This window comes from Notothenia rossii (assembly GCF_949606895.1).
Source record: "Notothenia rossii genome assembly, chromosome: 10".
NCBI lineage: Eukaryota > Metazoa > Chordata > Actinopteri > Perciformes > Nototheniidae > Notothenia > Notothenia rossii.
Window position 1 is genome coordinate 40,191,464 of NC_136908.1, and position 24,236 is coordinate 40,215,699.

At 41.4% G+C, this 24,236-nt stretch overlaps 1 protein-coding gene across 1 annotated transcript in view; it reads left to right on the forward strand.

The window, feature by feature from the left end:
* Positions 1–22,947, forward strand: part of LOC307022716 (uncharacterized protein) — a 60,175-nt gene extending 37,228 nt beyond the window's left edge. Inside the window, exons 2-3 of the mRNA XM_079655603.1 lie at positions 8,139–8,429; positions 22,531–22,947. Coding sequence (XP_079511729.1) covers positions 8,139–8,429; positions 22,531–22,701 — 462 coding nt within the window. The 3' untranslated portion in view covers positions 22,702–22,947. The remainder of the gene's footprint in view (positions 1–8,138; positions 8,430–22,530) is intronic.
* The last annotated feature ends 1,289 nt before the right edge of the window (positions 22,948–24,236 follow it).

A 24,236-nucleotide genomic window follows, 5' to 3' on the forward strand; every position in this document is an offset into this window, starting at 1 on the left:
GCATTACATATTACAGATCTGCCGTAGTTCTTTATTTATAGAGCCCTGATGGGAAGACCTTTGGAAAAACTGGAAGAAATGCCGCCGAAACTGAATACTTGACAGGGATCATAAATATATCAACAATTAAACAACATCTTCAATTTCTCTTCATACAATACGTCTCCTTGCAGTATCAACACTAATTCGGCTGACTTTTACATTTGATCTAATTCGTAGATAGGTTATATTTACACCATAACGGTGCACAGCTGATATAAAAGGACTTGCAATTTTTAAAGATATTACTGATTTTCTTTGAATATAAGAATGTTAATACTGTGTCTGAAATAATATAGCAATATGCTGTAAAAAAATGTGAAAGCATGAATAAAACTACACATCTTCAGATGTTGTACATACATAAGTGTCCTACACTAATAATACAAAGTTATTATGGCTATGTGTACCTTGTGTGCACCGTCTAGTGGTTAAAGCACGTTATTGAATTATTGTTTTTATGTGTTATATTTGATTTAAAAAATATTAAGAGTACATACTTTCATAGGGGGAAAGTAGAAGGTCTGTGATAGAAATATAGAATATTAAAAATCAAGAAGATACTGTAAGTGATCTCTACAATAAAACAGTTTAGTGCAGGATGTACAAAGATATTAATAGGAGGAGGTACAAAACAGAAAAACGAGTTAACCTTTATTTAAACATTAAATAATACTTTAGATTAAGGTCTTCTTTTAAATAAGAAAAAAACTTTGGGGGTATCTATCTACAGATAAATATTAAGCCTGACAAAGTACTTAACGTCTAATATATTGCTTTCCTGCAATGTTAACTATGTTGAAGCACTTATTTTTAGGGATGCACCGAATATTCGGCCGCCGAAAATTATCGGCCAAAAATGGTTAAAAAGGCCTTTTCGGCTTTCGGCCGAAAGGGTCGCGGCTGGCTCATAGCCAACATGTCTGGCGCTTGGAGATATTTAAAAATATCAGAGAAAGAGGCGCGGATTGCGATTTGTAAAACGTGTTCAGCTGACATTTCTCGAGGGGGTGTAACTGCAAAGACTTTCACCACTTCGGGATTACTCCACCACTTGAAATCAAAACACCCGGACAAATATGCGGAGTAAGATCAAATCACAAGAACTGAAAGCGAGAGACTGTTCAGCGCTGCCTCTCATGTGCTTGATGAGAAGAGGAACAGACTTATGGCTGATAAAGCAGAGAAGCTACTGTTCATTAAAAATAACCTCCCACTTTTCCTTAATAAGCAGACAAGGCTGGCTTATCATAAGCTTATCTAGTTCTACATGTCTACTCTATACCCACTTTCCTGAACAATTTTCATTTTTTGTTATAATTCGCCATCTCAGGTTATCATTAGGGGGAAATGACAGCAGCACAGTGTTCAATATATTGTACTTTCGGTATCTAAATGATACAATGTTGTTTACATTGCTCATGAGGACAGACCTATGGGACAGACCACCTTATTTGCAGATTCTTGAAATTGTAATTTAATTTGTAATTGATTGTGGATTTTGTATCCAGTTTTCACTTTATGTATCTTTATACAATGTTTACTACTTTGCTTATGAGGACAGACAGCCTTATTTACAGATTCTTGAAATTGAATTGTAATTTCATTTGTAAATAGTTACATTCATGTGGATTTATGCAGTTTGCAAATTTGTATGCATGCACTTATAGGTGCATTTGTTGTTGTTGAAGGCCTGGCTGTTACAGTCTTTATTTACACTATTTTGTTGTAGGCCTACTGGCCTAGATGTTTATGCAGTTTTAAAGCACCTTGGCTTTGTTCTGAATGCACTTTGTTGTAGTTATCCTACAGAGAAAAGAAAATGCACTTGACTTGGAATTAATGTACTGTATGCATTCAAAAGTGCTGAATAAATGTTTTATGGACCCATAATAGTGATTATTATTTAAGTTAAGTTTTGCCATAATCATGTCTTTTTCCATATTCAGGTAGCTGAACAACATTGGTAAAAAATGTATACATTATATATAGGGCCGGGACTTTAACGCGTTAATTAAGATTAATTAATTACACAAAAATTAACGCTTTAAAAAAATTAACGCATTTTAATCGCACTTATTTTTGCACCGCGGAACGTTTCTCACTGGATGAGTTTCAGGGGTACCGATTATACTGGAGCACCAACTAACGTTCATGACTTCAGACAACAACAAACCACAGTGAACAATAGTCAAACATGAACGAAGAAGCTGATGAGACCGCTTTGGTTGGCCCTGTGGATGGGACATTTTTGTTTTAAAAAACGGACGCATGGAAGCGTCGATAGGAGCACGGTTGTTTGCAAATTATGCAAAAAGGAATTTGCATATCACCGCAGCACATCAAGCCTCAAGTATCCCCTCAATGCAAAACCTATAGCAGCTAGCATGGAAGCTAGCGTGGACGTTAGCCCGACTCGGAGTACAAGGACCCACACCCAATTCGCGTTGATCAAACAGTGGCCTATGCAACAGAGAGATTTTATTTTTCATCAGGATATTGGAAGAATAGGAGGGATTGAGGTCAATCACTGGCACTTTTTTATTTTATTTTAAATGGTACAGTACACTTTATGTTGAACTATTTATTATGTTGTTGGTGCAACTGGCACTTTATGTTGAACTGTTTATTGTTTTGGCCAAGGTTATTGAGAGAGTTGGACTGAAATGTATTAGATTTTTTAAATCAACTGTTGGTAAATCAACAAAGTCTGTTATGGCCTCTGAAGCAACAGAGAGATGTTTTCTAATAGTCAGGGTTTCCAATCTTCTGAATGTACTTGAAAGTATTTTGTTTTACTTAAAAAACAAAGTGTTATAGTTTACAGAAGGTCTACCTACCTATAGGCTACCTGAGTCTCTGAAATGTACTATATTCCTAAATATGCTATTGCTACACTTTATGGCAAAAATTGCACTTTTCTGTAGGTCTTGGTTAAGTACCATCTTGAAAAAAATAAACAATGTTTTGTTGCTTAAGCTTATGTATTCAGTCATTATTCAATGGTATACTAAAATCCATGTGAAAAAAATTGCTTCTCACTGTTCTCAGGTCAAATATTTATATGTGATTAAAAATGCGATTAATTGCGATTAATTAATTACAAAGCCTGTAATTAATTAGATTTTTTTTTTTTAATCGAGTCCCGGCCCTAATTATATATATATATATATATTTCTATTAATCATTTTCGGCCTTTCGGCATTTGGTTTTCGGCCAACTGTTTCCTATTTTTGGTATCGGTTTCTGCCAAGAATTTCCCATTCGGTGCACCCCTACTTATTTTAACTGATATTATACATATGAATTATACTCTTATGTATGTAGATAATATACAGAATATGACAGTTTAATGGTGGAGGTACACACATATTGATAGATGTCTTGTAATGCACTGTTGAGGAACCTGTGACCCAAGATTTTCATTCATTGCATACACCGTAGTTGTGTATATGATATGTCAATAAACCTTTGAAAATATTGAAATATTGAAAGGGATGTGCAAAATAGCCATAATATACAGTCTTTAATTAACTATTAGTAGAGAATAACGAGTAATGAATATACTTTATTACTAGTTTCCATTCATGTCAATTGCAGATAAATGTTTAGTCTTCTCAAGCACCCACTATCAAATATCTCTCCTGATTGTTGGCACTTGACAATCACCTTACCTGCATTTTACTCAGGTGTAACTAAAGTCTGATTTAAGGGTTGTTTATATTTCACATCATTAATCAGAATCTGCAAAGTAACTCAAATAAGTGTAGTTTAGTAAAAATACCAGGTTAACCTCTGAATTGTAGTGGAGTAGAATTACAAAGTAACAATGAGCTGTCATGTGGGTATATATTAATGCTGCGCATTATGGACACAAGCGATTTTCACCCATTTATTAATGATATGTTTTACATTTGATAACACCAATGTGTTTAATACTGGCAACTTCTAATTGTGGGAAAAACGAAAAAGTTCAGTAGAGACGTCCCATTGAACATTTTGCGAAACACAATAGCCATCATGTGTAGTTCTGAGGGGGGCGTTCGATTCCAGTTTTGGATAGTCTGGCGTAGTTTCGTTCCATTTCAAACAGCTGTTTGACGCTCGGCGTAACCTTGGCGCACTGCAACTCCAACATCCAAATCCCAGAGCTTGAAGATTAATCACGGGGACTGTAGTCCTAAACGATAGCTGGGAATTATGGGTAGTGTAGTGTCTTCGGCCATCCTAAACTCCTAGAGGCCGTCTGTTTCCGATTATTTTTATTTTGAAATTCAGTTCCTGACGGACGCCAAAACAGCCTGAGATTATGGGATTAAACCAATAAATAAAAACAAAGATAATTGTTTGTTATTGGTGAGTAAATAACAGTGTGTTATTTTGAAAAGAATAACAAATTAGAAGGAATTCACACCAGACGCAATGCGATGTTTGGTGGGGGCGCGATTACATGTAAAGTCAATGCAGCCCCGGTGAAACTCGAGCGATTAGAGCAAAGCGAATATTCGCATCGCGTCCAGTGTGAACGCAGTATTAGACTAGATCGATGCGATAGGAGCGATTAGAGCGAAGCGATTAGAGCGAAGCGAATATTCGCATTGCGTCCGGTGTGAATGCAGCATTAGTTAACTGCCAAACTGACGGTTGGCCTAACTGTCCTGCTAGCTAACCAACACTGTTCAACTGAAGATCCCAGCAGAGAATGTAACCAACTGCCAAACTGTCCTGCTAGCTAACTAACACCAAGCTAAGAAGAGGAATTCAGGAGTAACAACAGCAGCAGTTCAGCAGCCCCATGGCTTCAACCACAGCCTGTACAGAGGCTGTTCCTCTTGTATATCCACAAGAGGTCAAAAATGACAGTGCCAGGAAGGCATACAAATTAAAACTGTTGAAGGATAGACCAGAGACGCTTGCTGACCTGTACAAGAGTGGAGAAGTCAGCATTCTGATCTTCCTCACAGACCAGCCATTAGCATGGCACGCTGCCATAAGTGCCCACTACCCTTCTTTGAAGAAAGAGGGGATCTGCAATGGCTGGAAACTCAAAATTAAAGAGGTAGAAGACCCAGACACTGTCATGACAACAGTCAACATATATAAGAACGGGACTGTCATGGTGCAGGGGAACCTCACACAATTTGAGCAGGACTTTCTCCTTATAAAGGAACGGGCCCAACAAGAGAAATCTGCCCCCACTGACAACAACCACACCCTGCCAGAGCCGGACACTGCCCCCACTTCTGGCTGCCCCACTGCTGACCCTGAGGAGAGAGAACCCGCCGGCCCAGAACAGGCCCAGGACCCCCAGCCAGTGGTGCCTCCAGACATTTTTCATAGGGCCACTGAAAATCTTGGGGTGGCCCACCAAAAACAATAATTTAATTGTTGTAAAAGTATAGACTAGATGAAAACAATGGCAAAGAGAATCACCTACTGATATACTTTGGTTTCTTATTTTACATTTTCTGATACTATTCATCTGAAATGAATATAATACGGATAGTTAACACTTGATTTCAAACAACATTTAAAAGAACCTTGTTTTGTGTTATGTATACATGTGTTGGCGATTTATTGTTTTGTTTTTTAGTATGCTAGTTGTTCTGTCAGGGTTTGAGTTTTTGTGTGTCTAGTTTTGGGATTATTTTTGCTGTTCTGTCCTCCCTGTCGTTAGTTTCCCTGGTGTGTCTAATTGTCTGATTGTGTTCACCTGTTGCCCTTGTGTTTCTCCTCCCCTGCCCGGCTGTTTCTCGTCTCGTGATTACCCCTCCCTGTATTTAGTCTTGTCTCTTCCTGTGTTCAGTGTTGGTTCATTATTTGTCGTTCATGGCCCCCTTGCATGGCCCCCTGCATGTTGGTCACAGTCACCTTTGTTTGGATGCTACCTTGTACGTGTTCTTGGATTCTTGTTTTTGTTCAGCTTTTGTTTAATAAAGCTTGCCTTTTGTTTCCTTTTGAAACCTGCTTCCTCCTCAATCTGCATTTGGGTCCTATTTTTCCCTAACCCTGACATGTTCTATCCTTTTTAAAAAGACAAATACAGCTTAATTTAAATAAGTTCCTTTATTGTAAGGCACAAAAATGTTCAGCATTCTCAACACATACAATACACAACAGCAACACAACATGTTCTTCAGTTGTATTATGTCTCTAGGTTATAAATGGTTTTAGACTGAACAAAGCTGTTTGTGTCACACTGGGATCAAAGATGATTGACATGACTTTATTAAATCAAGTTTTAAAACATGACTATTTCAACAGGACCCAAAAACTTAAGGGGTATAACATGGTAAATACATACTGTGATTGAACACAAAAACAGCATGTATTATTGACCTTTATAGAAAATGTAAAACATTATAAATGATACAAAACACCACCTTTTAGTATTAGAAAGAAAATAGGTGACAGAACATGTTTCTATTTTTTTTAGATTAGGCCACTGTGGTGAGAGTAATACATATAGCTTGTATTCCATTTGTTTTGAAAATGTATATTTATACTTTATAAACAAACTGGTTATCCTTTTTTTAAATTAGCATACAGAACATTATGAAAACAAACTTGACTAATGGTCGGCTCATAACCTCAGAACACAGAAGAGGAAAAACTGCATTGATTCTCGTTTCATTTTGAAGGAGCTGCAGACCTAAAGTGTGTAGAAGACTTAACTGATTACAAAGGTCACAATCATATTAATAAAACTGTACTTAGGTTTTAGTTTCACTTTTACAAAGCAGAGTTCCACATGTACTTTCTAGCATGGCCCTCTCCTCACTAGCCCTATGCTGCTGCTCGCCTGCCAGCTCGGTCTCTCCTTTAGGCCTACTCATCTTCTTCTTAAAATAAGAAGAGATGCTTGTTGACTTTCTCTTAATTTTCGGCAAATTGAAAATACACACAGCAGTGATTAATAGTAGCCTACGCACAGGGCCTTTTCTTCCTATATGCGGACTATGCGGTTGCATAGGGCCCCGGCGGCCACTAGGGGGCCCCCGAGCTAAAAGTTCAGATTCAGCCGCGGCACGTCAGTAGAGTAGCGAGCGTAATTGGATAATCATGGCTTCAAAACGGACATGTCCCTCTGGTTCAGAAAAAAGAAGAAAGCTGAAGAAGAAAAACGCTCACATGATGAGAATAAGGGTAAGGCATTTGTTCATGGTGTAAATTCACTTGTGGGGTGGAGGGAGTAGCTATAATGTTAGTCAATGTTTGAGCAAGTTTGCTACTTTTGAGCAAGTCATGCTAGCTCCATTAGCCTCAGCTTAATTGATAAGAGCTAGTTGGCTAGGATTGTTTGTACTTTGTAGGCGAATAAACCCACTTTAATACAGTGTTTGCTTTACGAAAAGGCTAAAATTAAATTGTCATGCAAAATGGACTGTGCTATGGGAGTGAATGCCTGAAGTGACACCTGCTGTGTTGGAGTATAGCAGGCTAAGTCAACATCACTCCCAGTCTGTTTTTCAAGAGCCTAAAACTCATCTCTTTCGACTCGACTTCGAGCAATAAAATTGCTAACAAAGCACTTATATACTAATAAAGGACTGGCTTATCTAAAGCCAGTTGAGTAGCACATGTTTTAGCTCTATGAAACCTGATGTACTTATATGATTCTGTTTTCTTCAAGTTTGTATCTTCTTGATCGAATGCACTTATTGTAAGTCGCTTTGGATAAAAGTGTCAGCTAAATGTAATGTAATGGAAACTTAATAGGATTCAAGAGGTATCTGTACGTTTATTTTTCAAAAAGCTAATAAAGAAATCAATATAATATGTATCTATTTTTGGGGATAAATTATGGAACAAAGCCAATGTACATTTAAAAATGTACCTTTTTATTGGTTTTCAAGAAATTGTTTGTATTGCTTTTTTGGGGGATACAAATGTGAATAATGTATTTGTTTTGTTTTCGATTTAATTATAAGAATATAGGATATTCATATATAAGCTTTTTGCCAAAGCCTTTTCAGTCACTAATTACTGTTGTATAAGTTTACATTGTGATATGTTCATGATTAATGTTTGTATGATGACTGTTTAAAAATAAACAACAACAAAGTTTGCTTGCTAATTTAAGGAATTTTTCTTTGCAGGGACAATTCTCAAGTACTTTGTGCAAGCAGAGCCAGATGATGCAGGTCCATCCTCCTCATCATGTCCTGAGCCACATGCAGGTCCATCCTCCTCATCACCTCCTGAGCCACATGCAGTTCCATCCTCCTCATCCTCCTCATCACCTCCTGAGCCACATGCAGGTCCATCCTCCTCATCCTCCTCATCACCTCCTGAGCCACATGCAGGTCCATCCTCCTTATCCTCCTCATCACCTCCTGAGCCACATGCAGGTCCATCCTCCTCATCACGTCCTGAGCCACATGCCACAGGTAAATCTGCTCCTCCTGCAGACATACAAGCAGAGCAGCCAGCTTTTGGTCCACCAATAGATCCAGCTGATTTGCCATCAGTTCTACCCGATTCCTTTAGGACCGATTTAGTAGGTAGAGGGCCTTTTCAGGTTGATAAAAAATGCACTTTTCCAAGAGAAGATGGTTGCTTTCATCATCATTATTTCCACAGAACATTAGTGAATGGGGAAAAGATAAAGCGAAAAGATAAAGCGGACCTGGCTTATCTACTCAAGAAAAAACGATGGCCTTTACTGCTTTTGCTGCAAGTTATTTTCAAGGAACGACTACAAATTATTGACAGAGGGACTATCAAACTGGAGCGGCATAGGCATGCTTCTGAAAAGTCACGAAAGTAGTCCAGAGTTCACAACCCTCATGGCAACCTGGAAAGATTTTGAACAGCGTCTACAAACCAGAAAGAACATAGACCAAGCTGAAAGGACACTTTTAGAGGCTGAGAAGAGGCGCTGGAGATATGTCCTAACCCGCCTGATCTCTATAATGCAATCTTTGGCTGAGAGAAATCTTGCATTGAGAGGTTCAGCAAACACATTACACCAGCAACATAATGGAAACTTCTTAAAAGAAGTGGAGCTTCTAGCTAAATGAGATCCTGTCATGAAGCAGCACATTGAGCGTGTGGAAAGTAGCCAGTTCAGTCGTTCCAGCTATCTTGGAAATCTGATCCAAAATGAACTGATTGCTTCAATCAGTGGGAAAATGTTGGACACAATGGTGACTGAGATTAAACAGTCCAAATATCATTCAATCATTTTGGATTGTACCCCTGACGTAAGCCACCAAGAGCAGATGTCAGTCATCATAAGGACGGTCATAATGGAAGAAGCGCCCACAATCAAGGAACACTTTCTAGGATTTCTTGTGGCTTCCGAAACAACAGGTCTTGGTTTGTCATCTTTGATTTTGAACAGGCTTAAGGAGCTTAATATTCCATTTGATGATTGCAGAGGTCAATCATACGATAATGGTGCCAACATGAAGTGGAGGAACAGAGGGGTTCAAGCAAGGCTGCTCCAGAAAAATCCACGTGCACTTTATGTTCCATGTGTGTCACATTCATTGAACTTGGTGGTGGCTGATGCAGCAAAAGCGTCGACAGATGCCATCAGCTACTTTGGTAATGTACAGAAACTGTACACCCTTTTCTCAGCAGCCCCACCAAGATGGGCAATCCTAAAATGACTATTGCACTTAAGTCTTGGAGTGACACACGGTGGGAGAGTCGTGTCAACAGCATAGAGGCAGTGCGGTACCAGGCCCCTAACATAAGGGAGGAATTGTTGGAGGTCAGGGACAAAGTGACAGATCCCCTGACCAAGGTTGAAGCACAGAGTTTGGCAGAAGAGGTTGGGTCATACCGCTTCCTCATGTGCACAGTGGTATGGTATGACATTCTTCACCATGTGAACCATGTTAGCAAGCTCCTTACAAAGGCAAACATGTTTCTGACTAGTTATAGAGACACTGGCTTTGCTGCAGCTCAGGCCACTGCTAAAGACATGTGTGAGGAAATGAATGTGGAGGCTGTGCTGAAAGAGAAGAGACTGAGAAGCACAAAAAAACACTTTGCCTATGAAGCCCCAGACGAGCCTATTGCAGATGCCATGAAGAGGCTAGAAACGACATTCTTCAATGTAGTTGTTGACACGACTATTGAATCCTTAAAGCAGGGATCACCAACTACATTTGTCCAAGGGCCAACATTTATCCAATAGACACTATCGTGCGCCAGCAATTTTTATATAGCCCAGAATTGTAAGTTGTTGACCGGGGAGGGATTACATTTTGTAAATGTAATCAGTTACTGAATACTGAATACATGCTCTGAAAGTAATCAGAATACAGTTACAGTTACGTGTCTTAAAAAAGAAACGTATTCAGATTACTTTTAGAATACTTTTGTCATACTTTCTTTTTCCATAACAGATGGGTATGTTTTGGTGAAAAGGAGACACTTATTTTACTGTTTTAATGGCTTATCAAGAACTCAAAAACAACATCTTGGTGTCATTCTGGACAGCTCCCTCTCATCTGCACCCCACATAAAAAACATCACACACACCTGTCTTAAAACCTTTCCTTGGAATATGTTATGAATTGTAAGGTGTCCTTGGGTGCTTTGAAAGGCGCCCCTAAATAGAATGAATTATCATTATTATTTATTATCTGAAACGATGTAATAACTTTTAAAACGTTTTCCAGTCACTTACCCCATGCATTCAGCAGCAGCAGGCCATTCACTTTGATTTGATCACGTTATGAAATGTCATCATTTCGACAATAAATAAATGCTATATAAAAGTTATCTTACACATTTTATCGAACCATCTCCGTTTCTAACTTTCAATATATTTTAAAAGAGATCTCTCTCCCTCTCATCTGCGTGCGGGGGCGGGGCCTGACAGACACGCTGCATCTCTCTCTCGCTCACAGACATGCTACAGCGCTGTGCAGTGTGCACACAGTTCTGCCGGTAATGAATATTACATTTTGTGAGGAAACTTTTCCACCAATAATTCCAATAAGTATTCCAAAATGTATTCACTTCAGGTTTATGAAAGTAACTGTAATCAGATTACTCGTTTTTCAAATGTAACGCCAGCTGAATACAGTTAGCCTACTTGATTTTTGTATTCTGATTACGTAACGCCGTTACATGTATTCCGTTGCAACTACAACTCAACCCTGCTTCTAGGCTACTGTCCCGCAGCTCCAGCCTCTCTGTTGGACTCTGTCGCAGCGGGGCTGCTGCTGTGGTGCCGAGCGCACAAAGCAGACTCTTCACAACGAAGGATCACTTCTTCTTCAAGGCAGGGAAGGTTTCGCAGTACGCAGTCTACTGTCCCGCAGCTGCTGCTTCTCTGTTGGACTCCGGTACTGCACCTTACTCACGAGACGTTGTAAAAAATGTGTGGGGGGCGAACGCACTAACCACTCTGCCAACACCACAGTCACCCCCGTCGTGCGGGCCAGATGAGAATGTCTTGCTGGCCGGATGTGGCCCGCGGGCCGCCAGTTGGTGGTCACTGCCTTAAAGGATAGATTTGAAACTCTGGGTGAAGTGAGAGGCAGATTTAGAGTGCTGCTCAACTTAAAAAAACTGGATGGTGTGGAATTGTGCAACCAGTGTGACAAGCTCTGCAGCACATTAAGCACTGGAGATGGAGGTGACATTGATGGAAAGGAGCTGGCACTGGAAATTACCAATCTGCCGAGCCTGCCTACATGTGAAATGACTGCACTGGAGCTCCTCTCTTTCATCCACAAAAAAAACCTGAATGAACTGTATCCCAATCTGTGGATTGCCCTGCAAATCGCCTGCACTCTTCATGTGACTGTGGCCTCAGCAGAGAGGACCTTCTCAAAGCTGAAGCTCATCAAAACTTACCTGAGGTCATGCATGGGACAGGATCGCCTCACTGGTCTTGCCATAATCAGCATCAACCACGAGATTGGCAAGCAGCTGTCATATGATGACATTATTGATGACTTTGCTTCTAAAAAAGCAAGGAAGCAGAAGTTTTGAGGAGGAGGAGGAAAAAAGTAAACATTTTTGAGAAAATGCTGCATCTCTTTCATTTATTGACATAGCGGAGCCTCATTGTTTACCTTTTTTTAATATAATTTTCTGTAAGTTTCAATTGCTTGGGTCAACTTGAGATGTTCAATTTGAATTTAAGAGAGGTTTTCTTTAATTTAGCCTGTTTTCCTCTTAAAGTGTAACAGATTAATGCATCTCCACAGATCATCTTAAAGGCTTTGTAATCCTCCCAATGTAGTTTGACAAAATAGGGCCCCCAAACAGCATCTTGCATAGGGCCCCCAAATAGCTAGAAACGGCCCTGCATTACACCAGCCCAGCATACCGACATCAGCTAACGTTAGCTTAGTAAGCTAAACTAACGCTAACTAGGATAGCCGCCAAAGTGTGTTTACAGACGAATTACACCTGAAGTCAAGCCAGCCTTTACTGAGTCCCGAGCCTGTTTTCCAGGTCTTCCAGCGTTTTTTTGTCGTTTTAATGCCATTGAACCATACCTGTCAACCCTCCCGATTTCATTGACCTCTCCCGGTTTCCTCCCGGGGTCATATTTCTCCCGCATTTCTCCCGATTTCTGACAAAATCAGATTTACTCAGGACTGTTTCCACTCAGACTTTAATACAGCTACACCATTGTTTGGTTTCCATGGTAACACGTCTCTTTAGTAGCGCGGAACTGAAAGTCTGAGGGTGAGGCAGATAGTCACAGAAAACAGAACATGAATCGACAACTACTCTACTCTCTGCTCCCTCCTTTCCTGCCCACACATATGCTCCATCAAGGATAGTGTTACAGGCTGCAAGGCATTGCACTTAGATTAACATTAACATGCTTATTGTAGTTCTAACAGCTCCGGCGATCCACTAGCACCCCCCATTTTGCATTTTGAAATGCTCCCGATTTCTGTGGTCTCAAGGTTGGAAAGTATGCATTGAACACACATTTTGATCAGAATAACAGCTAAAGGTAAGCATATCTCCGTTTTTTGCTACCTAAAGCTAACACACTAAAGCCTAAAGTGTTGTGGGGCTTAACAGGCAACAAACATACGACTTACCTTCTAGAAGTCCGGTGGATTTTTGTCAAGTCAGTAGAAAAGTCAGTAGAAAGAAACGTTTTGCTGCAACCTGCTGCTGTCTGTGCGATTCACAGAGTGGTGCGCGCGAGTATCAGAGTGGTGCGCCGAGTATCAGAGTGTTACCATGGTAGCAGAGGGAGAGGGAGGGGCTGCAGTATGAGCGTTGGAAGCTCAAATCAAGCGACTCGCTGGTTGTGCATTTGTTGTTAAATATCAGATAAACTACTACACATACGTGACTGGCGGTGTGTGTGGTGGGGGGGCCAGTGGGGGGGCCAACAAATATATCAGGGTGGCCATGGCCCCCCCTGGCCCCCCGCCTGCTGGCGCCACTACCCCCAGCTGAATCACACTATCACTGACCTGAAGGTGAAGTTCACAGAGTTGGAGAGAGAGCTCGCACAGTTGCGAGAGCTGATCAGCCAACCCAGGACAACACGGTCCAGCGGGACTCGTCTGCCATCAGCACAGAGCTCACCAAGCTGAGGCAGGACAGATACAGCCACAGGAGAAAGCTGTCCACCATGAGGACTGAGGTGCGAGAGCTGCAGCAGAACAGACAGAGTCATATGGCACGGCTGGCCGCTCTGACACAGAAGGTGAGGGAGCTGAGAGAAGAGAGACAGAGCTACAGGAGAGAACTGACTACTCTATCTGAGGTGCTTCAGGACAGAGAGAGATAGTTACACAGGCCCTGAAAGGGCAGCTGGACTCACACCCAGACCACAACCAGAACCCTGTGACCCCCATTGAGAGCAGCCATAACCCTCCATCTCAGTAGCCACCCTCTACCCCCAGCTCCATGTCTAGCCCACATGCTAACCCAACTCCCAGATCTCCAACCATCACAAAGATGAACACCACCCCTAGCCCACAGACTAACACCACCCCTCATCCTTCCAGACCAGCACAGCAGAGAGGGAAGCCAGACATCCTCACCGACTCCAATGGCAAATTCATTGATGAAAATAAACGTTTCCCCACCCACACAGTGGCTAAAATCTGGTGTCCAAACACCCAGCATGCCATGGACCTGCTGTCAGAGGAGCAGCTGGGATCCCCAAGCCACATCATAATCCACACTGGCTCCAACAACCTGAGGAGCCAGCAAGAGAGAGTGTCAGTCACTCAGAGGAGTGATAGAGAAAGCCTCCACCACCTCCCCAACAGCAGAGTGGTCATGTCAACCCTGCTACCAAGGAAAGACCTCCACCCCGACACCATCCACAGGATCAACAGCAACATGTCCAGAGACTGTATCCTGAGGCCCAACTTCCACCTGGCCCACCACCCCACCCTGGATATCACCTGTCTATACGACCAAGTCCATCTGTATAAAAACACAGTCCCCATCTTCGCCCGGACACTGAAAGACATCGCTCTCAACAGAGACCAATCCACACCCCGCAGAAGGAGCAGCCCGGCCCAAAACCCCCTTAGACCAGAAAGGCACCCGACTGGACCACCTCCAAGACAACACCCATGGAGACAAGATCATCCTCATCTTCTTCCACACCATGCCCCACTAAGATCCCACCAGGGCAGCTATGATTACCCTCGAGCAAGGCCAGAACCACTCCTGTCCCCAGGGGTCCTACCCCAACCACAGCGACGGGAGCTACACCCTGACCCACTGAGTTATGCTCAGGCAGTGAAGAGAACAGCAGGCCCAACCCTTACCACCACCACCCATGTCCCTGAACCCACCCACACCCCCCCACACGACGAGCTGAAAGACATCCAGCAGATGCTCAGCCTGCTCTGCTCCCACCTGATAGGTCAGGTACCACAGTAGACAATCAGTTGTCACTGTTTGTTTTCTTGCTTGCTTACAGTAGACAAAAAAAAAGCCAAAAAACTGTTGTGTAAAATTATTAAATCTATCGTATATAGAAATCCAATATATCTAATGTGTTCTTAAATCAACCTATTTATTGACAACCAGCGATTTGGGAGTTTCTCATTTTAATGTTGAATGCTTGAATGAATTCTCTGTTTTAATGCAATCTGGATCATTTGTTATTTCATGTTGGAATGTCCAGGGTCTGAGGTCCTCTGCTTTTGGCCTTAAGAGCAGGACCCCATACTTCACCAAAGAGTTAGGAGATGCAGATGTTATTGTTTTCCAGGAGACCTGGAGTAGAGGAGATCTTTCCACTGGTTGTCCCGCTTAGGCTATAGAGAGATAGTGTTCCCATCCACCAAACTCAAAGGAGTGACCCAGGGCAGGGATTCAGGAGGAATGCTAATTTGGTACAAGGAAAAACTTGTACACTCAATAGAACTAATCAAAAAAAGCGAATTTTCAATTTGGCTCAAAATAAAAAGAGAGATTTGGTCGCCACGGATAAAGACATATTCATGTGTACAGCATATATCCCCCCATCAGAATCACCTTATTATAGTGAAAATAGTTTCTCCATTCTTGAAGTTGGAACGTGACTGGGAAGAAGGGTTACCCTGGTTGATGCTGGCGGCAAGGGAGGTTTCGCAGGGGAGTTTCGGTTTTAGCCCTAATGACCTTTGGTCACAATGTAAGGGGCCCGTTGGCCACCCTACACGAGGATTGGCAAGCCAAGGAGGCCCCGTCAAGTTTGATAGACTATGTCCATGGTTTCAAACACCGCTTGTATCGGGCTAATCAAATGGCAAGAGAAAAGCTACAGTCTGCTCAAACTAAAATGAAAAGCCTCGATGATCGACGTGCAGAACATTGTGAGTTGAGTCCTGGGATCAGGTTTTAGCACTGCTGCCTGTAGTTGGCTCCCCGTTTCAGGCCAAGTTCTCTGACCCTTATACAGTGTCCAAGAAGTTGTCAGACCTCAACTATTTCATAGCAACCCCTGACCGGAAGAAATCGGTGCAGTTTTGCCATATAAACTTGCTAAAACCGTATTTTGCCCGTAAACCTGTGCCAGGTGTGGTTTGTTCCGTTTCCTCAGATGCTGCAGTGGTAACAGTGGGTCACCCATCACCATCTCTGGATGTGGGGGCAGGGGTGAAGGTTGAAGAGGAGTATTCCCCAGATGATGGTCTGTTGAGAGGACGGCTTAAGAATTCAGAGTCACTGGCTAATCTGGGTGGAATGCTGGGTCATTTAACCGAACCGCGGCGCACAGAGTTGGTCGATCTAGTTAAAAACTATCCCTGCCTGTTTGGAGACACTCCCTCTCGCACCCACCTTATAGAACACGATATAGAGGTGGGTAATGCTAAACCGGTACGACAGCGTTTTTACCGCATGTCTCCGGACAAACGAGAGCATTTAGAGGCAGAAGTTAGGTAGTATATGCTTGAGAATAACATCGCTGAGCCGTGTGCTTCTAGTCTTCTCCTTGTTTGCTGGTTACGAAACCAGATGGTACATTTAGGCCATGTACTGATCTCCACAAGGTGAACTTAGTCCTTTGGAGTCCTGGGCTAATTTGGCCGTTTTCACATACTTTTGATTTGTTGTACTAACCCCCATTAAGAAATGTTTGGCATGTCTTTTTTTTTTTCTTTTTTTTTTTAAGGACAACCTCACCTATACAACCTGATAGTTATTTATTTCATTTTGAGATACTATATGAACATTTTGGACCCAAAATCACAAAAAAACGTAAAAGCAGATTTTGAAAATGATATTATTTTTCATATAGGTAACATAAATATACACAACGAAACCATTTGAAAGCTGGAAATGTAAACATGGGATGTCACTATGATAATGTGAAAGTTTGATTGAGGTGGCATGAACCTATATACACATTTTATGAACAAATAACAGGTGTATCCATAGGCTTTTTTTCCTCATTTCTCAAGTTCTGTCAACAGTGACACAGTAGGCACAACAAAACATTTAAAAGCTTAAATAATATACATGGCATTTCATTCTGATAAGGCAAAAGTGTTATTATAAATATATATATACACATTATGTTAAAAAAATCTGTTTTTTCTGTCTTTATCTGCGTCCGCTTACCTTAGAAACACTGCCGTCGTAAAATGCGACGGCAGTGTGCAGATGGGGAGCATGTTAGCTTAGCTTGGTAACTTCAGCTCGCTCTGGAACTTCCAGCTCGGTGGCAGGAGGTCCTGTCGAGCCGTTAGTGGCCGACTCCGCCTACTAAGGGCTTCTCGGCAACTCTGCAGATTCCTATGGGTGACGTCACGGACCCTACGTCCGTTTATATATACAGTCTATGGTCACTACACATACAGCTCTCCTCTTGGCAATAGCTCACTAGATTATAGCGTCACAGACCTCGACCCCTTCTGTCTGAGGGCATTCACAGTCAGCCCCCTAACACCCTTATCTGATCATAGTAAAATTACACTCTACATTAAAAAGACCCTCACGCAGGAGAACCCAGTAAACTTAACTATACCAAACAACCTTATAGATGGACAAACAATAGCAAGGACGACTACCAGAAAGCAATCAGATATCAAACAATTCAATCCCAATTAGACCATTTTCTATCCACCCCATATCCCCACAGTAGTGATGGCCTGAATCAGGCTTTATGGGACATTAATAGCATATTTGACAATGTGGCAGATTTATCCAATATGAAAAAAACGCTATCATAAATCAAAAAAGTCAGCCAATGAAAAGTGGTTTGATACAGACTGCAGACATCTGAGAAAAACCCTCAGAAGTTTATCAAATCAAAAACACAGACAACCTGACAATCCTGAGCTTTGCCTCCAATATTGTGAAACACTGAAACTATACAGAAGAACACTCAGAACTAAAAGGGAGAAACATGTGCAGCACCAACTTGAAATCATTGAAGAGTCCATTTACTCAAATCGTTTCTGGAAGAAATGGCACTCTTTCAGCAAACCACACAAGGAAGAACTGTCTATTCAAAATGGGGACATTTGGAAAACACACTTTGAAAACCTTTATAGTGCCATTACACTGAATTCGGCCCAAAATGATCTCCTCAACAAACTACAAATTCTAGAATCAGTCGTTAAAGACAACCAGAACCCTTTAGACCAGTGGTCGCCAACCAGTCGATCGCGATCGACCGGCGGACCGTTAAAAAAAAAAGTAACAAAAGAAAGAAAAAGAAAATAAAAATAATAATTTTTGAAAGATACGTTTTTATATGTAAACCTATCATCCACCACCCCGTTAGCAGGCACCACTTGATTGACGTATATTTGAGACACCTCAATAATATAATACATTAACCGTGCTTTACGTGAACCTCATCATGACACAAGAGAGGACGGCAGGACTATAATTTCCCTTGTTCAACAGAGGCAAGTCACCAGACCAATCAGAGAGTTGCATGGAAATACACGTGTGCTTGTGTCATTCAAGCTCGGCTCTGTGTGTGTGTGGCAATAGCACATTTAGTGTGATAGATAGAGAGAGGGAGAGAGAGGGGCCGGTGCTAACGGGGAACGTGATGTTAGCATCTGGTTAGCTAGCTGCTTCAAAAGATTATTTACGCGGCACACCTTCAAATGATCATTATAGTTATACAAACAGTAAGAGAATAAATGAAAAACAGGTATGAAATACTATATGGCAGTAAAACAAGAATACAGTTTAAAAGGGGAGTGATTTGTAAAATATCCATAAAGAAAATCGGTTTATAGTTCTGTTTCATATGAGTGCTGAGAGAGGTATCCATAGACCTCTCCATGTTGCTCTCAAAGTGCACCAGATTGTTGCTTTCAACTTCAATATTTTAAAAAAAATCTTCCCGGGGGAGCATCCCCCCGGACCCCCCTAGAGGAGGTGAGGACCCCCCTAGAGGAGGTGAGGTCCACCTCCCACTCATAAAAAAATAGCACTTTACCCATGCCTATATGCCGTGAGCTGATTATGGAGCCTTCATTGTAACAGTAATTCAGATGCAATTAGCCTATATAAAAGGCCTGAAATTGGAAGAACTGTCTGGGCCGTCTTTTTCACTCAATTCTGCAATAGGTAGATCTCGCCTTTCACCTAGGCCGATGTCGTTGATCTTGGGCTTAAAAAGGTTGGTGACCACTGCTTTAGACTATAACATTACTGAGGAAGAGCTCCTGGCTAAAATCCAGGCCCTACAACCAAGGAAAGCCAGCGGTCCTAATGAAATGCTGAAATTTAGCAGCCATAAATTCAACACTGCCATGTTGAAACTATTCAATCTCGTCCTGGGCATTGGACATTTCCCTGACATCTGGAGCAAAGGAATCATCACACCAATATTTAAAAATGGAAATAAATTTGACCCAAACAATTACCGAGGCATATGTGTCAGCAGCAACCTGGGGAAGTTATTCTGCAGCATCCTAAACAGCCGACTGCAAGACTTCCTCAGTGAACATATTGTCCTGAGCAAGAGTCAGATTGGATTTACACCACACCACCGGACTACAGACCATCTATATACCCTCCACACCCTCATTAATAAACATGTCCACCAAAATAAGAAGATTTTCTCTTGTTTTGTAGATTTCAAAAAAGCATTCGATTCAATTTGGCATAACGGTCTGTTCCTGAAGTTGATTGAAAACGGTGTAGGGGGGAAAACATATGATATCATTAAAACAATGTATATCAATAATAAATGTGCGGTGAAAATTGGCAATATGGAAACAGATTTCTTCCCCCAAAGTAGAGGGGTGAAACAGGGCTGCAGTCTCAGCCCCAAGCTATTTAACATTTATATTGATCAATTTGCAAAATCATTAGAACAATCCGATATCCCTGGACTCACCCTCTCGAACACACAAATGAAATGCCTCCTGTTTGCAGATGATCTAATATTGCTAGCTCCATCTAAGGAGGCATTACAACAGCAAATGGATCCTCTGGAACCCTTCTGTCAGACCTGGGCCCTGACAGTTCATCTGGAAACCTTCTGTCAGACCTGGGCCCTGACAGTTCATCTGGAAAAGACCAGGATTATGGTCTTCCATAAACGACCCAGGGGCAGGGCGCCGTAAGGGGGTGAAAAGTTAGGACGATTCTAAGGGCCCGTGACTGACAGGGGCCCAAACTATTTTAGAACATTAAGAAAAAAATCGTACCAATGCTATTATCTTTTCATGGGGCCCAAAATCCCTGGCGGCATCCCTGCCCAGGGGTCAGGGAAACCCACACCGCTTCTTACTGGGCTCCACTGACATAGAACACACACACAGCTACACATATTTGGGACTCAAAATTACTTCGACAGGAAATTTCAATCTGGCCATTAATGATCTCAGAGACAAAGGAAGAAAGGCTTTCTATGCTATGAAAAAGTCTTCAAATATAGATATACCTGAATAGAATCTGGCTCAAAATATTCAATTCAATAATAGAACCAATCATACTGTATGGTAGCGAAGTGTAGGGTCCTCTTGGAAATCAAGACTTTGATAAATGGGACGAACACCCAATAGAAACCCTACATGCGGAGATATGCAAGAGCATCCTGAGAGTCCACAGGAACACCCCCAACAATGGATGCTGAGCTAGGCCAATTCCCCCTAGGATACAAAAAAAGAGCAGTCAAATCAAACAACCACCTAAAAATCAGTGATCCCAACTCCTACTATTACAAAGCCCTCCATTGCCCAGAGGAGACCACAGAGAGGAGTCCCCTCAACCAGCTGGTCCTGAGGCTCACCTCCTCTAACAGGACAAGGCCTCAGGACAGGCCTCACACAATCTGGCCCAACCAAATCATAGCTAAAGGAAAAGAAAATGACATCAACTATTGGACATGTACCACGAAAACCCAAAACAAACTTCAATGCTATTTGGCTCTAAACAGACAGTACACGGTGGCAAACTATTTGACCGCCGTGACTGATCCTAAACTGAGGAAGACATTAACAATGTACAGACTCAGTGACCACAGCCTGGCCGTAGAGTCTGGCCCACACAGGCAGACCTGGCTGTCAGCTCTGTCCACAGACAGGTGAGAGAGAGAAAGGTGAGAGAGAGAGAAGACAGGCTGTGTCAGCTCTGTCCACAGAGACAGGTGGAGACAGAACAACACTTCCTGCTGCGCTGTCAAACATACCAAGACATTAGAACAAAGTTCTTTACAAAGATAACATGTAAACTCCAAGATTTTGAATCACTGTCTGAGCAGAATAAAATGCAACATGTACTTGGAGAAAATAGTGCCAGCAGCGAGAGAGAGAGAGAGCGAGAGAGCGAGAGAGAGAGAGAGAGAGAGAGAGAGAGAGAGAGGTTGTTTACGTAGGACAAAGCAAATAAATACGCACCGACACTTTCCGATTCATAAATGACTGCGTACCGGCACAGGACTTGTGTATGGCACATCCTACGCCGGTTTCCCTTTATAAATCTCAATCAACTCGAAATGCGGCGCAGCTTTTGCGGGCTTCACGTAACGCCCATGTTTGCCTATAAATAGTCAAAGATACGCCCATTCATTATTTCATTTTGACTGACAGCATGAAGAAGATCTCAGGAAATGACGACAGAACAGCTAAAAAAAGACATCTCACACCGTGTCAGATATTATTTTTTTTGGGGAGGTCGAGATAAATCATATAGAGAGGCGAAGTCCCGCCCATCTACTTCCGACCCATGGGACCCCGGAAGCGGAAAATTATACATTGAAGTCAATGGAGAGAGAAAAGTCATCTTTCGATCCAGTTTGAATTGTGCCACAAATGACACATATGGTGTTTGTCAAATTAAAAGAACATTTTGCAAGTCAAAAAAATTAAAATGTGTCTTAAAACTGTGAAGTTACACATTTTTTTGTGTTAAACCGCTCAGTGAACTACAGGTCTCTGGTCTCGCACAATACGCGTCACCATCACAAAGATGGCTGTCACGTTATCAAATTTCACCTGTTTCTTTCAGAATGAGGCGAAAAAAAGTATAAAACGAGGTGAAAATCACTACAAGTCTGGGCATGTTGAGAGCTGTACATACACAAAAGGGGAGTTAGTTGGTTCTGTAAGAGCCAGCATGCGGGACCGTCTTTACAAGGTTTCAGTGAGTAATATGAGTGCAATGTTTAAGTTAATGTCAGCTATCTAACATTAGCTAACAAGGTACACTAACGTGTTTTGTTTTAGCAACTAGTTTTCTCCTTAAGAACTTTGTGGTCTCTGTGTATGCTGTGGATAACATTTGTGTTCACAAGAACAAGATACACTCCTGTGTTTTGTTTTAGTTGCTCTTCAGATTGAAGCGGCCAGTTTTACATTGACTATATGTGTGATCTCCTTTTACATCTCGTTGTGTCATTTGAGTTTATTTGCTGTGTGTAGATTCAATGACTTTGGTTATCTTGTCAATTTGTTTGGTTATCTAGGCACAGCTGTGTGTGACTCCCTCTGGTACACTTGTATGTGTTTTCCTAATGTAGAGAGCATTTATTAATTAATAAACTACACACTGACTCTACATCCTGACCAAATCCTTTTTTTTTGTTGATCAAATGTTTTTCAAAAATGTATTGTATATTAGATAACAGCTGCACATCACAGACAGGAGTCTCTGCTACTCTGGAACACGAAGGAGGCGATCATCATCACCATCCCCAAAGACCCTGCATGGCATGGAAATCTCCTCCTCCTGGAACAATTCTACACCCAGCATATTCTCCCTGTGTTGGCCAGTAGAGAGGAGGACATTTAAATAAACATACTCTTAACACCCTCGGACTCTGCGTTGTGTTTCGTATGTGTGATGGGGTGTTATGCAGAGGGGAGGAAAACAGGACACAGCAGATTGGGATTGTGGTGGAGATGCTGAGCAGTTATTTAATTGTTTAACAGTTGCATGTAATTATTATTATACTGCGTGCTTCTTAGTTATTCCATCTTTTGCTGTAACATGGATCTGTATGTAACTCTATATTTAGTTGTTATCTACCACACTTCCTTCTACATCATACACCATCACTATACATGATGGTGTATATATATATATTTGTATACATATCTTTAAAGTATATAATTTTATTTTTCGTATTTGGGATTGCTGGAAACGTCTTTTTGATCTCTCTGTCTATAAACACAAACTGAGTAAGATTGACAATAAAGTTGACTTTGAATTTGAAAAATATATATATTCTTTATGAAAATAGTTGACTGTTGTCAAATGAATCCAAATGAAACGTTGGACTGAACTACAACTACGCCTTTAAATCTCTACGAACTGTTTTTCATTGGGTTAGTGGAGTTAGTAGTTTTCAGTTCCCTGGACTGATTAACAGCTAAGCTCCCTTTCTCTTTTGTCCACTCAAATACACTTGGCCCTTTCTCTTTTCCATGTGGAAAATGGTAGCTGCATGTTCTGCTTTTCTCATCTGGCTCCCTGTCTGCTCGTCTACAATGAGAAAATGATATAATTAATTACTAATAATCATAAACCTGTTATTACCAATATTTCACAAATTCTTCATGTAAACTTAAGAGCACAGCTGTATGTTGAGTATGTCAACTTTGTTCATCTTACTGGGGGGCAGCTACATGGATGTCGGTGCAGTCCACAATAATTTTGCAGTTGAAGGCAGAATGAAGCACAACTTCATGTCGTACAATACATTGACTTTATTTGTAATTGTGTAAAAAAATATGAGCATTGATTAGCAAGCAGGACCTGCAGGAACAGAGAATGGTGATGGATGGAGCTGGGAAGAGAGAAGAATAAAGAAAACAGATCAACTTTATTATCGGATATTAAAAATTCAATTTCAAAACAAGTTGCCGCTCCTACAGTTTTCTAGTATGTAAAGATGACACATTAAAAAATGTTTTAGGGTTAGGGTTAAACCTGACTGGTTTTCGGACCCCCCCAGACCCCCCCAATAAAGCAAAACTGCACGTTTCAGAGTGGCCTTTTATTGTGACCAGCCTAAGGCACACCTGTGCAATAATCATGCTGTCTAATCAGCATCTTGATATGCCACACCTGTGAGGTGGGATGGATTATCTCTGCAAAGGAGAAGTGCTCACTATCACAGATTTTTTCAGATTTGTGAACAATATTTGAGAGAAATTGTTATTTTGTGTAGATAGAAAATGTTTTAGATCTTTGAGTTCATCTCATGAAAAATGGGAGCAAAAACAAAAGTGTTGCATTTATATTTTTGTTCAGTGTATATCCATAATCCACCAGTTAAAGGAAATACAACTAATGTGTTGTGTTATATTAGCTGTACAATTGAT